Source organism: Myxocyprinus asiaticus, chromosome 3 (genome assembly GCF_019703515.2).
Source record: "Myxocyprinus asiaticus isolate MX2 ecotype Aquarium Trade chromosome 3, UBuf_Myxa_2, whole genome shotgun sequence".
Taxonomy (NCBI): domain Eukaryota; kingdom Metazoa; phylum Chordata; class Actinopteri; order Cypriniformes; family Catostomidae; genus Myxocyprinus; species Myxocyprinus asiaticus.
Window position 1 is genome coordinate 9,879,961 of NC_059346.1, and position 18,937 is coordinate 9,898,897.

Consider the following 18,937-nt stretch of genomic DNA (forward strand, 5'->3'; position numbering starts at 1 on the left):
TTTGCAAAGTTCTACAATCTCCAGGTTGAGCCGGTCTCGTCCCTTGTATTGGCAGGCATGAGCAGGTAAGTTCCGGGACAGCTGGCTGGGTGTACCGCTTGCACATAGCGCCTTTCCCCTCCCTTGAGGGGAAGACGTGCGCTCTTGACACCCAGTCGTGTTCACAGACTGTGATCCCTGGATGACTTTCCTCCTTAGCCCACTGGCAGTTGAGTTTGTGGAGAAACTCACTGACTGGCCCAGTATGTGCGCTAATGAGCCCCTGTACTGAGGTAGGTGCTCCACATGTGCTGGTTCCCCGAAGGCGACCTCATATGATATCTTCCGCAAAATCATTTCCCTGTCAGTAAACTGCATCTTCCTTGGGCAGAGGACCCTCTGCCCCAGGTCACCATGATCTGTAGAAACTCCTCCCCCTTCGGGTAGGACCTACCATGGGACCTCTCCACATGACATACTTCCGACAAGACTCGGTAAGACCATGTGACGTATTCCACTCAAAATACCCCCCCCCCCCCCCCACGGTGTCTTCCCCTTGGGAGGGACACCCCCTGACGCAGACACTTATGGCTCCCAGTCAGTTAACAAATTCCACTCTTTTTGGGGAGAAAAGAGATTGAAAGAGTCCTTGGCTGGGCTAGCCTGTCCCTATAGTTGGGCAGTCGACTTGTTCCTGATGGACCGTTCGACGCTCATAAGAGCATTGGGGGAGGTTACGTGATGGCCTGGTGTGCTGGCTACGAGGCACACAGTGGTCAGCCCGTCACACACCACCAATTCATGTAACACAGTTCAGATAGTTGTGGCGTTTTGTATAGGGACCCCTAGTGTCACTACATCGACACAACGTCGAGTGAGTGACAGATAGGGAACGTCCTGGTTACTTTCGTAACCTCCGTTCCCTGATGGAGGGAACGAGACGTTGTGTCCCTCTTGCCACAACGCTGAACTACCCGCTGAAATAGCTGGGACCTGGTCTCGGCTCCTCAGCACAAAACCTGAATGAGTGGTTGCATACCAGCTCCTTTTATACCCATATGTCCAGGGAAGTGGCATGCAAATTCCACTCGCCAATTCTCATTGGCCTTTTTTCAAAAAAGCAGAGGTGTTTGGGGCTACCAAGAGTGACCACTAGTGTCACTACATCGACACAACGTCTCATTCCCTCCATCAGGGAACGGAGGTTACGAAAGTAACCAGGACGACATACCGATTTTGATTTTGAAAATGTTCTATTGTTGTTCACAACAATGGTTGATTATTGAATACATTTCCAGGTGATTGGTCCATTAAAAAACAGCAATAAGTGAGGGCCTTGTAACTTTACCACTCAAGACTTAGTTCACATGTCCATCTAATCCTTTGAAATTTTAAAGGCAAACAGATTGGTGGGGTAAACGTAGTTGGCTGTTTACAGTGGCAAGAAAAATTATGTGAACCCTTTGGAACTAGCTGGTTTTCTGCATTAATTGGTCATAAAATGTGATCTCATCTTCATCAAAGTCACAGGTATAGACGAAACACAATGTGCTTAAGCTAACAACACACAAACAATTATAGTCTTTCATGTCTTCATTGAACACATTCCTTTAAAATTTCACAGTGTTGTGGAAAAAGGAAGTAAACCCTTGGAATTAATAACTGGTCGATCCTCCTTTGGCAGCAATAACCTCAACCAAGAATTTCCAGTAGCTTAGAAGGATTTTTTTTTTAACCATTCTTAACTCCTTCAGCTCAGCCATATTCTTAGAATGTCTTGTGTAAATCACTCTTTTGAGGTCATTCCACAGCATCTCTATTGGGTTATAGTCTGGGCTCTGACTAGGCCACTCCAAAATGTGGATTTTCTTTTTTTGATGCCATTCTGTAGTGTATTTACTTTGATGTTTATGGTCATTGTGCTGCTGCATCACCCAACTTCTACTTAGCTTCAGTTGGCGCACAGCCACCCTGACATTATCCTGTAGGATATCTTGATAAACTTGGGAATTAATTTTTCTCTCGATGATGGCAAGTGGTCCAGGCCCCAAAGCAGCAAAGCAGCCCCAAATCATGATTCTCCTTCCACCGTACTTCACCGCTGGGATGATGTTTTCATGTAGGTAACTTTTCCCCAGTAGCATTGTGGAGTGTCAAAGTGGTCTTTGGCAAACTTCAGGCACACAGCAATGCTTTTGTTGAAAAGCAGCGGCTTCCTTCATGGTGTTGTGCCATTGACACCATGCCTGTTTAATATTTTCTGTATAGCAGACTCATGAACAGAGATGTTAACCAGTTCCAATGCTTCCTTCAAGTATTTAGCTGTCACTCTAGGGTGTACAATTTGTCTAACTGTGGACAGATGAATATCTAAACTCTTTGAGTAAACTTTGTTACCCTTTCCTTATTTATGCAAAGCAACAATTCTTGATCATAGGTCTTCTGAAATCTCTTTTTTTTTTTTTTTTGCAAGACATGGTCTGCATCAGCAGATTCTTCTTGTAAGTAGCAAACTCAAAATGCCTGAGTGGTTTTTATAAGTCAAAGTATCTCTAACCCACACCCCCAGTCTCGTTTGCCAACTCCTGACTATAATTGGCTTTTGTTGATGTCTTTAGCCTAGGGGTTCACTTACTTTTTCCACAGCACTGTGAATGTTTAATGGAATGTGTTAAATAAAGACATGAAAGATTATAATTATTTGTGTGTTGTTAGCTTAAGCACATTGTGATTTGTCTATACTTGTGACTTTGATGAAGATGAGATCATATTTTATGATGAATTAATGCAGAAAACCAGCTAATTCCAAAGGGTACACATACTTATCTCACTGTACAGTATATGCCCTTGTGTAGTGACTGACAGGACTAAACGAACGAGCTCCTACCAAACTTTCATTAAGAACTCCATTGAGTTTATCCCTCATGGTCACTTAGTACTTAATGTACTATATATGAATATCTGCTGGTTATTATGTACCAAGCCTTCTAAGAAATACTGACAATTTATAATAGTGTGTAATTTGAAGTGCTGGCAGAAACTAAAGGATAAACATTTTCCAGCTTCATGAATGTCATCGCCGTGTTAGCTCCAGCTGAAGGGAGACCCATTTGATAGTTATATCAAGACACTGATACAAATATACATTCCCCAGCTCACAACAGGGATTTGGTTTTTATTCTCTGTATGCCCATAGAGAGGGTCGACTTTCATTCTTCTTGTTGTATTAGGTTTTCTTGTGATGTATTATTGAGTGCCTTTGTTACGGCAGTAGAGATGGCAAGAAAGGTGAAAACTAAAATGAGATAGATCCAGTTTGTGAACATTTCAGACTCCAATCCCATTTGACAGACTCCAATCCCATCTGAAATCTTGTTTTGAATTAATGTAAAAAAAAAATAAAAAAATGCATTGACAAATTCACTTACTGTGAAAGTCTAAAATGTTAAGTTTGCCGCCTAGACGTCCATTGTAAGACTTTTTTTGTTTTATTTTACAAACTGAGAGAAGAGTTGAAATTATTTTAAGTGGTAATAGAGCTGTCTATAGAGTTTAAGTTGTTTATAACAAGGAAACATTTTTCAGCACTCTTTAAATAAGACTTCATATTCTATTAAAGCCTCACTTATTTGCACTTTATAGGAAACAAAATTGGGCTCTTGGAAGGTTAATTTGTGGAGAAGAACTAGTTCATTTAGATTCTGAGAAGGGAATTATTTCATCTTTGGTGACACCAGTGTTTTCACAGAAACTGTCTGAAAAGATGCTCTTGATACTGAAAAACATGTCGTTCTGATCATTATGACTTGTCCTGCTTAATTTCTCATACCATAAATAATCCACCTATTGGTCCCAGGCTTGATTTTTGCCCACTTGCATGGGACTTACTTTCTCTGGCTCTTCCATCTGAAAGACTTTTTGGTTTGTGACCCCAGATCCTACACCGGATCCTGTTTCATTCGTGCAGACAGAGTTACAAAGCCGCCCAGTTCTTCTCTGATCTATCTCCAGACGTGTACCAGAGTACTTTAGGTCGCCATCAGTGTACACACGGTTCCTTGCACCAAAGTTCACCGCAGGCTCCCTGACTTCTCCTCTGTTGGCTTTCCGTCGCGCTCCATTGCCTGCCAACATCCTCCCACAGCAGCATGAATGTGTCCTGCACACTGCCTGGAACCCTCTCTTGAAGTTCTCATTGTAGTACCCATAGATGATGGGGTTGACACTAGAGTTTGAGAAGGCTAACCAGTGAGCAAATGGGAATATGTAGCCGGTCAGCAGTTCCAACTTGTCCTCATTCAGACCACCATAGTCCGTGAGGAGCATCAGGGTCCAGAGAGGCAGCCAGGACAGTGTGAATAATAGGGCCACAACACTCAACATCTTAATCACCTTGATCTTCTTGTGGGAAATGAGGGACCGGCCTTCCTGTTGAGCCCTGGGGGCCGGAGGAGAAGCGTGAGGCTGGCCACCATCATGCTGATCATTCCCGGAGATCACAGTGGTGGTGTAGAGTTTGATCCCAATACGTCCATACATAAGCGTAATTAGGGCGAGGGGAATAAGATAGATGTGTGCAAACAGGACGGTGGTGTAGACTTTTCTCATCTGTGGATTTGCCCAGTTCTCAAAGCAAGAGAACAGTGGGTATGTGTGGTTGTAGTCTTCATTGTAGACCATGTAATGATGCTCTACTCTCTCCACCATTAACGTCACAGCTGATGGACACATAATTACCACAGCAAGCACCCAGATCATCACTATGGTCACCTTGGCAACCAGCAAGGTGAGTTTGGGTTGGAAGGGGTACACAATGCAACGGAACCTGGAAGAGATTGGAACGGAATACATATTTCTCAGCAACATCACAGCAGGAAGAACAGTCAGACATCAACTTCATGCCAATAACAATTAATCCTCTCTCCCTTTCTATTATTATTTCCATCCTCTCACACTAGAAATGTTTTCTTCTTAATTTATACTATTTTTCTCACTGTTATTTCTATATATCAGATAGTTCACAAGTTATATTATCTAATTTTTTAATCTTCCTTCACATTAAACTAGTGAACCACTCACTGGATTAATCTCACAAAAATTAATTAAATAAAAAAGTGACCTGTCTCCAATTGTCTTTTCCCAAATGAAAGAATTGATATTATGCAAAATGAAAATAAAACCAATTTTAGTAAAAAAAAAAAAAAAGAAAATGCATTGTGACATCCTTTTTGCAAAATTATATTACGTGTTTCCTTACACGTATCGCTGCAGTTCCGTGGTGAAATGTCAACTGTGTGGCGCTAAAAGTGAGTTAAAGCTTCTACCAAACAGATGATGTTTTTACGGTTAATGTTCTTATCAAGTTTTTAAATCAACAAAACTTTTCTCCCTAGTCTGTATCCTAAACCTTAATCCTAAACAGAAAGCATCATAAAAAGCAAATGTGAGATGAAAAATGCGATTGCTGAAGCAACCATGTCATTCTGTGATGCTTCTGACACTTTTGGCTTACGTGTTGACTTGTGTTCTCTTCAGTACTCGTACCTTGGTCTTTTGCATTGCAAGTGCAACACTCTATCAGTTGAGCTACAGTACTGCACAGTAAGTTTTACACAGTTTTTTGTTTTAGTCATAGTTTCAGTCTTTTGATGAAAATGTCCATAATTTGTCATGAAAATAATATATTTTACAGTAGTTGTTAATGATAATGTGAAGCAGCCCATTGACCAATGAAAGATCTTTCACAAGTTTTCCTTTTGAGTGTAAACATGACCAGACTGTTTACACAAGATGACGTATTCGTATTGGTCATTCCAGACTTACTCGTATGTTTTTATTGAAAGGGGAAGTGCCACCAACATGTGATTTTTATCAGACACCACTGTCTACAAAACAAAATTTACTGGAATGTGCTACTTTTAATGCCACTAGGCAATGTTTTTACTCAAAGTTTTTCAGTGGATGTTTTCAAAAATGTTTCAACAGGGAAAATTTAAAATTTTAATCAAATATTGAAAGATTTATATAGTGTTCATTGTGTATATTCCTGTATTATATATTGTGTATATTGCCTTTTAAAACTACCTTGATCTTGCCATGAAAATAGCCAGTGATGCTGACATGGCAATAAAAATAAATAAATAGATGATAATGTGCAAATTATATATATAAAAAAAATTATAAACATTTTCTTAATTTAAACATGTATCGAACATATAAAAGACAAGCTACATACAAAATACACTACAACTGTCCTTGTGAAAACCTTAGCTCCTTAAATAATAGAATATAATGGAAATACTGAAGTATTAGATACTCTTTAGATGTTAGCCTACTGTATTCTGAATTATTAATGCTTTAGAAATGTATAGATATTCCGTGTTTAGTCAGTTTAGAATATTGCATTGCGCATAATGTTTTTTTACAGAAATGGTGTATTCACAATGCAAGTTACGAATATTATGACTAGGCGTGTAAATTATTTCAAGTTTCAAGTTTTATTGGTCACATACATAACCATACACAGTACGACATATAGCGAAATTCTTGGTACGACTTTTCTCCCCACAGTTTACGATAAAATTATATATATATATAGATAACAAGTAGAAATAGAAGTAAAAAAAAAAATAAAAAGAATAAAAAATAAATTTTAAAAACACAATTTACAACACAATAAAATACACAATAAAATAGGAGAAAGAAGAAATATACTGTATGTACAAAGTATGCATATGAATATGAACTATTGCATAATGACAGATGTAGAGGTGGTAGCAGCAACAATTGACTGGCAATATGTACATTGTGCAAGGTAAAGTGCAATTGTGCAGTAATGTTGACCTGCAACAGGCTGTTCATTTGCTTCATTGTCTTTGCAGATGTAAGTTGTAATATAACATACACTCACTGAGCACTTTATTAGGAACACTATGTTTCTAATAAAGTGCCAGATGTGGTCTTCTGTTGTTGTAGCCTATCCGCCTTGAGGTTTGACGTGTTGTGCATTCTGAGATGCTATTCTGCTCACTACAATTGTACAAATTGGTTATCTAAGTTACTGAGCATTTCTGTCAGCTCGAACCAGTCTGGCCATTCTCTGTTGACCTCTCCAATCAACAAGGCATTCCCGTCCACAGAACTGCCACTCATGGGATGTTTTTTGCACCATTCTGAGTAAACTCTAAAGCAGGGGTCGGCAACCTTTTTGATATGGAGTGCCATTTTTTATTTTCCTGGTCAATGGCTGTGCTGAATAACACGATTAACCGAAAGTGACGCCCTGCCGGCTCATGATGCGTGAATGGCTTGCATGCGCAGCGCGAGTCTCATCACATTTTTACTTTTTGTTTAGCCTCCCATTCATCTCATGAAAACAAGCTGCGTGATCATGAGAAAGGATTACTTCAAGATGTAGATTGGAATGCAGGTGCGGAATTTATATAAATAAAATTGTCTGCTCCTCTCTCACCGTTACTGGTGTGCCAGTGATTACCCCTCCGCGTGCGAATGCTGGCACGCATGCCATAGGTTGCCGACCCTTGCTCTAGAGACTGTTGTGCATGAAAATCCCAGGAGATCAGCAGTTATAGGAATACTCGAACCAGCCCGTCTGGCACCAAAAATCATGCCACTGTCGAAATCACTGAGACCACATTTTTTCCCCATTCTGATGGTTGATGTGAACATTAACTGAAGGTCCTGACCCATATCTGCATGATTTTATGCACTACACATGATTGGCTGATTAGATAATCGCATGAATAAGTAGGCGTACAGGTATTCCTAATAAAGTGTTCAGTGAGTATGTGTTGTGGACATAGGGATTAATCTCATGTAGTAATAAGATTCATTTGAGTGAAGTAATTAACTTGTTTTAAAGCGGTTCATTTTGCCGGTGTTCAGCGCGTTCAACTCATGCAGCTTAAGCGGGGAAATTCCCAACATACTGGATTATTGGGAAAGATAAATCTTAGATATTTCTTCTGTTAATATCGTGCATTATTACTTTTTTATCGTCATATCTTTGTCAACAGTATGTTTTAATAGAAACATTTAATTATCGACATGATGTGTCTTTTTCTTCTCGTATTCATTATCGTTCACAAAATCTAAAAATCCTTTGTCAACTAACGTTTTTGTCAGTGATTTCGTTGACAAGGTTAACACTGACTGCACAATATGATTTCACTCTTAAGCTTGTAAATGTGGTAGATTAGGTAATGGAGCTCCAATGGGGTTAAAATGTTTCGCCTAACAATCATGCGTTATTGTAAAAGTGTTTTGATGACATAAGATAGCATTTTGTGAGGAACAGGGCGAAAAGTGTTTAAGCTGATAATCGGCCATTTCACCTGTGATAAAAGGAACCAAAGTCAATATGCGCTTTTCCAACATTGGGACGAATGGTTCTGAGCACTGTGAGTAACAGTTCCAGTGGCATTTCCACTTCAGCGTAGGGCTTTACTGGTTGTTTAGATCAGTGTTACTATCAGAAATAATTAATAATTTCTTTAGTTATTAATTAATATTTAAATTAATTAATTGAATCTAACTCATTAAAACCTCATATGGGGCTCCAGTAAATGTAGTGCGCTATGTTTAGGAGCGGGTTTGGTTATTAGCAATAATTAATAATTATCAAAGACAATTATTAAAATCAATAGAACATTGATGAGAATTAATGTTAGCTTTTTTTTTTTTTAATCCTTTAAATCAACAATTATCAAAGATAATCACCAATCATTAACATCGATGAAACATTAATTAAAATTAACACTAGCTTATTGATCCTTCAAATTCAACAATCATCAAAGATAATTGTGAATTATCAAAAATCAATAGAATATTAATAAGGATTAATATTGATGGGGCACCACCCTGGAATCAGGGACTAATAACCAGATAGTATAATAGTCTCAATATTAGATTGTTTTCTTAGGAAAATCGACATCCGAAGAATATCGATTTTCGGAAAAAAAAAACAATGAATGAAGGCTTGAATCCTAGCACTGACATCCCGTCAGCATGTGACACAGGTGTATGCAAAACAAACCAAAACACTTCTCTTTGAAATATAACAAAGTTTATTTATGCAGTAATATCAATTAATAATTAATACAATGCAGTCAATAAACTTCCGAATTACAACTACAAACTAAACAGTGATATGATTAGATATGGAAACCACAATAATCCTATAACACATAAGGTGTGTGTGTGTGTGTAAGGAGGGACGCGCAAAAAATGGCGGACGTGACTCTCATGGAGAGTATGTCACACGAGACTTCCGACCAGAGAATATGGCCGTGAATGTGGGTGGAGAGAAACCAGTCAATGGTGTCTACCAGTTTACCGCGTGTATCCGCTTGTACGATAGCTTAGGGACAAAGCTGAGCTTTATCACGAAGCTATCTACTAGCCAAAAATGTGTGCGAGAATGTTTGTGAGGGGTCGCGTGTATGTGTGTGGTTAGTACGAGAGAGAGAGAGAATTAAGTGACGGCCCCAAAGCCAGTTTCACGATCGTGGGAGAGAAAGCAGTTGTTAGTTTATCGCTCAGAGACGCAGTGGACGGCTCATAAACCGTCCCGTGGTCTTTGATTCTTCAATGGATAAACTCAGTGTGCCGGTCTCACCCGCGATGGCGGAAATGCATAACAGTCCAATGTGGTTGGACTACAACACAGCAAATCTCATTCGTGATAATTAATACCTTGATACACAAAAACAACACACTATAATAGTCTATCTCTGCCCAGACATAAACCTCTTACTTGAATCATATGAGGACACAGGTAGAATGTGTGTTCATCCATCCTTTCACTCAGACTCGGTTCCTCGAGGCTCAGGTGATGACGGGAGGCCATTTCCTCGCTCTGTCGGCGGGCGGTACAGCTGCCGATTCTCGGCGGGCTGGCGGAGAAATCAGCGACGTCGACTTGATTGGAGATGGAAGAGAAATCTTTTATCTCTTCACTTCTGCAGGCAAACGGATGAAGATGCGGATTGCTCGGCGGTCTCCTTCGGATCCGTTAGAGTGTTCGGTGGAACACAGAGTAATCTCAACTCATCCAGCGAGATGGAGATTGTATGGTCACAGTTTCAAGTCGGACGTTACTTCCTTGTGCCACGAGGCTACACCTGAGAGCATCGATGAGCTGCGTCTACGCACAGCGAGCAAAGTTGCTGGAAGCAAATCCCGGAAGCATTTCAGAGGTATTTCTACTCCTGATGATGTCATGGTTGAGGTGCATTCTGTTGTGTGCCTCATCCAATAGGAGTTGAGAGTTCGATCCTTTAGTGAGCAAGGCTTCATGGGATTTGTAGTCTGTTTTGGACTCCCTTTGTTTGATTTTGGCGCAATTTTTATCAGTAAGATTTATGACTTGGTATGTGGGCCTGAGTTAGGTTTTACGACTGTGTTAGGCCTGCCTTTGTCTTTTATCTGAATACATGAGGCCCAACATCAGTATGGTTTGTTACGGTTCAATTAAAAACCATTCACAGCCCAGAATTCTGAAAACTGGTGGAACACCTGTTGTGATGTGGCGACTCACGACTGGTCACTTGCCCAGTCAGTTCATTCTAATTCTAATCCTGATATCACAGCACCACAGTGGAAAAAGAAACCATTACCGTACCAGCGAACTGATCGGTACGGAGTGGCACAGTACCACTACGAGAATTGTGGAAATGCGCCTATTGTTTTTGTAGCACCTCTAGTGTTCATTTCTCCAGAAAACTGTTGCGATACGTACAACGAGGCGCATAAAAATCATTCTGCATAAATGTGGAAATAGTAATGTGTTTCCATGAGACCAGGTTGTATTTTCCGTTGCACACCCATCTGACTGATGTTACCACTAACCTGTCAACAGCGATGGCCACCAGCGTGAACACAGAGGCAGAGACGGACATGCCCTGCACCAGGCCACTCATCTTACAGACAGTGTTTGTGAATGGCCAACCTTGGGGGGAAGATAAAGTACATCATAACAGAATAAGTCAACTGTGGTATAAGCAACCTCCCAACAACCCCACAAACACACACCTTTCAGGTGAAAAGAAAAAGCCATTTAGAGTGACGGAGAGTGACATAGAAATAGTTAAAGAATGAATCTAGTTTGACAAGCAGGTTGTCTGAGCTGCATGCTGGAGCTGTAATATAATGGGATTTGCAGAAGAATTACTTCAATCTTTTCTGTGTCCACAGGATGCCTGCAATGAGTTGTCTAGGTGGCAGAAAGACCTAACAATACCAACATATTGCAAATGACTCACTGAGCATGAATCAAGGCATTTAGTATGTTTATACAGTGTGAAACACTTTAATGTTCCTTTGGAAATTGGAAAAATTGAATTGAAGAAATAATGTCAATGCTACAATGACTATAGACAAAATCCGGTAAGGTTTTGAGTGACATACAGTAGAGTGTTTGTGTTTTTTACTACCAGTACATTAAAACCTAGTAACACAAGGAAAAAACATGAAGAATACTGCTTTGAGATGCCAACAAAACTAGAACAAGCTGAACAAAGTAAATAAGTGTGCTCAAAGGTATACATCAGCTAGACAAAAAAGCCAGCTAGCTAGCCAAATAGTCAGATAAAATATCACACAGAAAGTTAGATGAACTGCCATATAGATAGTCAGATATTGACCTGTTTCAGTGACATCACTTTTTCTTCGCAGTAGCCATATTTGTGACTATCAGCAGGGGCAAGCAATGGCAGTAAATTGAGAAATATCTGTGAAACGATACCAAGAAATCAAACATCAAAATATTGCTTTTCATCCATGCGAAGTCCCAGGAAAAGTGTATATAGGTCTGAAGGCACCACATATATTGCCAAATTTGACTTTCGCAGATATTTATATATATTTTATCCACGATTCATCTCCATACACTGGTGAGTCTGTGTGACCAACAAGTACACACTGGTACATCACCGTAAACATCTCTTTTTCAATAGTTACAAATGTTTTCCTGTTGTATACACAGAGCAACCGAGGCATATTACTGTACAGTGGTATGCAAAAGTTTTGGCACCCCTGACCAGAAGAGTAGAAGATGAATTGATCTCCAAAAGGCATAAAGTTAAAGATGAAACATTCTTTTCAACATTTTAAGCAAGATAAGTGTATTATTTTTGTTTTGCACAATTTTAGAGTGAAAAAAAAAGAAAGGAGCACCATGCAAAAGTCTGGGCACCCCAAGAGATTTTTGCTCTCAGATAACTTTTACCAAGGTCTCAGACCTTAATTAGCTTGTTAAGGCTATGGCTGGTTCACAATCATCGTTTGGAAAGGACAGGTGATGCAAATTTCAAAGCTTTACAAATACTCTGACTCCTCAAACCTAGTCCCAACAATCAGCAGCCATGGGCTCCTCTAAGCAGCTGCCTATCACTCTGAAAATGTAAATAATTGATGCCCACAAAGCAGGAGAATGCTATAAGATGATATCAAAGCATTTTCAGGTAGCCGTTTCCTCAGTTCGTAATGTAATTAAGAAATGGTAGTTAACAGGAATGGTGGAGATCAAGTTGAGGTCTGGAAGACCAAGAAAACTTTCAGAGAAAACTGCTCGTAGGATTGCTAGAAAGGCAAATCAAAACCCCTGTTTGACTCCAATAGACCTTAAGGAAGATTTAGCAGACTCTGGAGTAGTGGTGCACTGTTCTACTGTGCAGTGACACCTGCACAAATATGACCTTCATGGAAGAGTCATGAGAAGAAAACCTTTCCTGCATCCTCGCCGCAAAATTCAGTGTCAGAAGTTTGCAAATGAACATCTAAACAGGCCTGATGCATTCTGGAAACAAGTCCTGTGGACTGATGAATTTAAAATCTAACTTTTTGGCCGAAATGAGCAAAGGTATGCAGCATTTCATGAAAGAACACCTCTCCAACTGTTAAGCACAGGGGTGGATCGATCATGCTTTGGGCTTGTGTTGCAGCTAGCGGCATGGGGAACATTTCACTGGTAGACGGAAGAACGGATTAAATACCAGCAAATTATGGAAGCAAACATCACACCATCCGTAAAAAATCTGAAGATGAAAAAAGATGGCTTCTACTACAGTATAAGGATCCTAAACATACCTCAAAATCCACAATGGATGACCTCAAGAGGTGCAAGCTGAAGGTTTTGCCATGGCCCTCACAGTCCCCTGACCTAAACATCGAAAATCTGTGGATAGACCTCAAAAGAGCAGTGCATGCAAGACGGCCCAAGAATCACAGAACTAGATGCCTTTTGCAAGGAAGAATGGGTGAAAATCCCCCAAACAAGGGACTCTTAGCTGGCCGCGAAAAGCGTTTACAAGCTGTGATACTTGCCAAAGGGGGTGTTAATAAATACTGACCATGCAGGGTGCCCAAACTTTTGCTTCGGGCCCTTTTCCTTTTTTGTTTTTATGAAACTGTAAAAGATGGGAATAAAAAAGTACAATTGCTTAAAATATTAAAGAAATGTGTCATCTTTAACTTTATGCCTTTTGGAAATCAGGCCATTTTTTGCTTGCTTAGCTATTCACAGCAACAGAAATTTTGATCAGGGGTGCCCAAACCTTTGCATGCCACTGTGTATGGTGGTGTGAATAAAGTCTGTGTGTTTCATAATTTTATGATTTGTTGTTTATTGACTAACATGTGTATGAACCAGTCTCGCCATTCTCCATTGACCTCACTCATCAACAAGGCGTTTCCATCTGCAGAACTGCCTTTCACTGGATGTTTTTGTTTTTGGCACCATTCTGAGTAAACTCTAGAGACTGTTGTGCATGAAAATCCCTGGAGATCAGCAGTTACAGAAATACTCAAGCCAGCCTGTCTGGCACCAACAATCATGCCACTGTCCAAATCACTGAGATCACATTTTTTCCCCATTCTGATGGTTGTTGTGAACATTAACTGAAGCTCCTGAGCTGTATCTGCATGATTTTATGCACTGCTGCCACTCAATTGGCTGATTAGATAATCGCATGAATAAGTAGATGTACAGGTGTACCTAATAAAGTGCTCAGTGAGTGTATATGACTGTATATGGACATTACAGTGCTTTTTATTTATTTCATGAATTTTGAAGCCGTATCGAATTGCATGTTTTTTGGGTTTTTTTTAAAGAAAAACACAGCATCTTAAAAATTCCCGTTTACATTTCCATTTAGATTTTTCCATTTGGCAGATGCTTTTATCAAAAGCGACTTTCAAAAGAGGAATAACACATCATAAGCGATTCATTTTAAGGAGACAAAAATGTCCAAACAAAACAAAACATCCACGTATCATCAAGTGTTGTTTACCTCTGACCTTATTTTACTCATAAGTTGAAAAACCCCATTATAAAAAACCTATGGGAAAATCCAGAGTGAACCCATGTCGAATTAAACTTCCGAGCCTACAAATTGATGTCACGACTGAACAGCTCTATAGAAGCAAAAGTATTACATTATTTTTATTAGCATATTCTTTCACAACTCTTACATAAATCTAGAGTTCATGGCAAATTTGCTGCAAACTTGCCGCTGATTATTTATCACATGCAAATTAGTTTTGTAACAACTTGCGGCAAATTGTCAATTTTTGCCAAAGGTTTGCTGAAAGTTCACCACTGCCAGTGAAGAGCTGCAAATTTCTGGCAAACATTTGCGGCAGATCACAAGCTCATTTGCATGTGAAAATAATGAGTGGCAAATTTTGCAGCAAATTTCTGGCTAGTTTGCAGTTAGTTCCCTGTCTGTCACTCACTCGATGTTGTGTCGATGTAATGACACTAGGGGTTCGATCTTGAGAGCCCCAATCACCTTTGCTTAAAATAGAAAAGGCCAATGAGAATTGCCGAGTGGAATTTGCATGCCACTCTCTACCCTGGACATACGGGTATAAAAGGTGATGGCGTGCACCACTCATTCAGATTTTTTCTTCGGAGCCGAATGCATGCTTGTGTTCATCCTCTCACCTTTTGCTTACGCTGCTGGATTTTACTGCGCATATCAGCATGGTCGAGTGTTGTGTTTCCCCTGGGTGCTTCAGGAGCTGAGTCCAGGGGTGCTAAAAGAGTATATTCAAAAGAGTATTTTTCCTTCTAAAAGAGCTCGCGCAAATGCTTGCCGTCTTTTTAAAGATGTTCTTCCACGTTTGCGCTACTGGATGTGGCCGTTATCTCTCCCCTCCGGACAGCCATGTAATCTGCCTCGAGTGCTTGGGGCCCCAGCACACCGGGGCAGCTTTCGTGGAAGGGACATGTTCTCATTGCAGTCGCGGCCCACTTACGCGACTGACCACCAACCTGCTCAGCCGGCCGGGTTGGCAAACACCGCGGGCGATCTGGATGTGCACATGGGAGCGTTTCAGCCGGCTCAGCACCTCAGACCTCCCATCCCCCAGCACGCTTGTTCTATCCGGAAGAGCTGTCGAGCGATACAGACGGTCCGCCTCAGGGCGGATTTAATGTGTCATTCGCGGCTCGTGACGAGGATGAGCTTTCAGTCGCAGCATCGGAAGTGGACGAATCTTCTGAGATTCCGCCCATGGGCGATAGAGCACAGGATGAGGCAGACGCTGAGATGGCAGCCGTGCTTGCCTGGGCGGCTGCGAACATCGGGCTAAGTGGAACCCTCCACCCTGCCCTGAGCGTTCGCGGCTAGATAATGGGCTTCTGGGCTCGGAGCATGACTCACGGCCGCACCCCGCCTTTCTTCCCAGAAGTGCACAAGGAGCTAACGAAGTCGTGGAAGGCACCTTTTTCTGTCCGTACACACTTTGTGGGCTCGTCCACCCTGACTACCCTAGACGGCGGAGCGACTAAGGGATATGTTGAGCTCCCCCAGGTAGAGCGCGCTGTAGCGGTGCATTTATGCCTGCAGGGTGCAGCCATCTGGCGTGACCGACCAAGGCTCCCTTCCAAGGCCTGTAAGTTCTCCTCCTCATTAATGACGAAGGCTTACAAGGCCACGGGTCAAGCCGCTTCCACCCTGCACGCCATGGCCGTCCTGCAGGTCCACCGGGCCAAGGCACTGAAAGATCTGCATGAGGGTAGAACCGACCCAGGGCTGATGCAGGAACTGTGTACTGCGACCGACCTTACGGGCGACGAAAGTCACGGCACGCGACAATGTCCACTCTTGTGGTCCAAGAGCGGCACCTATGGCTCAGCCTTGTGGAGATGTGTGACGCCGAGGAAGTCCGCTTTCTCAGTGTGCCCATCTCCCAAGGGGTGCTTTTTGGCAACACCGTCGAGGATTTTACCCATCAATTCTCGATGGTGAGAAAGCAGACCGAGGTGATTAAGCACATCTTGCCCGTCAGTCGGCCCCCAAGAACCCCAGATGGGCTTCGAAGCAGCCCTGATATGGGCAGCCCAGGGATAAGACGACTGCCTTCGACCGGTCTCTCCAGCCCCACCATCGCCCCTGGGCCAGTGCGTGGTGAGTATTCTATCCCCAAGTACCCCATGGGCCTCGGCACCCACATGGTAAAAGGGCAGTCCCCTCATTTCCTGGGCCAGTGCACTTGCAATGTCCTGGCGCTGGAAGTCTTTCTGGTCAATCAGGCAAACGCGAGTCCCTCCCGTTCCCTTGTTCTCCGTCGAGAGACAGCCGGCAAACAGGTAAGTATGCTGGTCTCTGGGGTCGCTCGCCCGCCCCAGTCACCGGCCACCGTTGCAGGCTTGTGGAGCAGCACGTCCCCCCTGGGCTGTCTTCCAGGTTGGGCGCCTGCTCTGCCAGCCCTTATTTTATTATACCCAAGAGAGGGGGAGGGTTGTGCCCAATCTTTGATCTGCATGCCTTGAACAAATCCTTAGAGGATGTTAATGTCGAAGCGCATCCTGGCATTGGTACAACATCAGGTTTGTTTCACGGCCATCGACATCCTTCCTCGACACAAACCCTTTCTTTGGTTTGCCTTTGAGGGACGAGCATACCAGTACAAGGTCCTCCCCTTCAGTCTGTCCCTGTCCCCTCACATCTTTACCAAGTTTTCAGAGGTTGCCCTGGCCCCGCTGAGGGAGATGCGTATGCATTCTCAATTATCTCGACGACTGGCTATTCCTAGCTCACTCGCAAAACCTACTGTGTGCACACAGGGACCTCGTGCTTCAGCACCTCGACTGACTCGGGCTGCAGGTCAACTGGGAGAAGAGAAAGCTCTCCCCCGTGTGGAGCATCTCTTTTCCCGGTGTGGATTTGGACTCGGACACTCTCAAGGCACGTCTTTTGACTGGACGTGCTCAGTCAATGCTGACCTGCCTGAAAACCTTCAGGCAGAAGGTGGCGGTGCCAGTGAAATAATTTCAGAGGCTCCTGGGACACATGGCATCCTCGGTGGTGGTTCTCCCCCTCGGGTTGATGCATATGAGACCGCTTCAGCACTGGCTACAGACTCGAGTTCTGAGGTGGGCATGGCGCCAAGGCACCCGGCGTGTGACCATCATGCCGCAGTGCCATCAGACTTTCAGCCCTTGGTCGGACCTGGCATTTCTACAGGCAGGTGTTCCCCTAGAGCAGGTCTCAAGGCGCGTCGTGGTCATGACAGATGCCTCAAACTCGGGCTGGGGTGCCGTGTGCAATGGACAGGCATCGACTGCTTAGAGTTTCTGGCGGTGTTGCTGGCCCTGAGGAGGCTTCGGCCATTTATTCAGGGCAAGCATGTGTTGGTCCGGACCGACAACACAGCAACCATATCATACATAAACCACCGAGGTGGTGTATGCTCGTGTTGCATGTCACAACTCTCCCGCTGCCTCCTCCTTTGGAGTCAGCATACATTGAAGTCTGCAAGCCACTCACCTTCCGCGCGTCCTCAACCATGCAGCGGACGTGCTCTCATGGCAGGTAATGCTCCACGGGGAGTGGGGACTCCACCCCAACGTAGTCAGCTGGTTTTGGAGAGATTCGGGGAGGTGCAATTAGACCTGTTCGCCTCCCAAGAGTCCTCTCACTGCCTCCTTTGGTACTCCCTGTCCGAGGCCCCCCTTGGCACGGATGCCTTGGCACACAGCTGGCCTCGGTGGCTGCGCAAGTTTGTGTCTCCTCCAGTGAGCCTCATTGCACATACTCTGTGCAAAGTCAGGGAGGATGATCAGCAAGTCCTGTTCATTGTGCCATACTGGCCCAACCGGACTTGGTTCACGGGTCTGATGCTCTTGGCAGTAGCACCTCCCTGGTGCATTCCACTGAGGCAGGACCTTCTCAGGGGCAGGGAACGCTCCAGCACCCGTGGCCAGACCTCTGGAATCTCCACGTCTGGCTCCTGGACAGGACATGGAAGACCAAGCAGGGTTTTGACCAGAGTGTTACGCGGTAACAGCAGGTAGACCGGGTGGCCGGTTAGGTGTAATCGCTTGCATTGCACCTTTCCCCTTTTTCAAAAGGTGATAATGTGCGCCTTTTTGTCAAAAACAGTTCCCCGTATCCGGTGAACCCCTGATGCCTCTTTAATTCTTAAGCACTGTTCGGTGACGAACTCGGCGGAGGAGTAACGGCACCAGGCTCAGTACTCGTGGTATTCCCCTTTTCAGGTGAGCCCGTGTGCTTGGGCTCAGTGCTCCATGCGTGGTGATTCCCCCTTGGTAATCACATATGATGAGTTTCCACTGTTCAGGTTTCTCCTTAGGTGAACCCTGTGTTTCCCCTCACCAGAGCTTTCTCTGCCTCGGCCACTGTTGCTGCATACCCTCTCTGTAGATAGGGTCCTCCGGTGGTATCATTCCATATGTTAACTTCCCCATTGGTAAGTCCATGTGAGATATTCTCCACATGTTAACCTCCCTCCAGTAGGATGTGGTCTCCATAGTGCTCCCCCTTCTGGAGGGGGAAGAGCACTTCCCAGCGTTATTCTAGATAATGCTCGGCGGGAAATTGCTTAACAGCAATCAGGTAAGGCTCCGCCGGTAGCCTCCTTGGGTAAGTGCCTCCTCCCCCCTTAACGGTACTAGGGAGATGCCTTACCT

The 18,937-nt window shown here is 43.3% G+C and overlaps 1 protein-coding gene across 1 annotated transcript in view; it reads right to left on the reverse strand.

Moving 5' to 3' along the window:
* Positions 1 to 2,759: 2,759 nt before the first annotated feature.
* The window catches only part of LOC127425395 (neuropeptide FF receptor 1-like), a 40,856-nt gene continuing 24,678 nt past the window's right edge, over positions 2,760 to 18,937 (reverse strand). Inside the window, exons 3-4 of the mRNA XM_051671377.1 lie at positions 10,849 to 10,948; positions 2,760 to 4,804 (exon numbers count right to left, since the gene is read on the reverse strand). Of these exons, the coding sequence (XP_051527337.1) occupies positions 3,823 to 4,804; positions 10,849 to 10,948 (1,082 nt within the window). The 3' untranslated portion in view covers positions 2,760 to 3,822. The remainder of the gene's footprint in view (positions 4,805 to 10,848; positions 10,949 to 18,937) is intronic.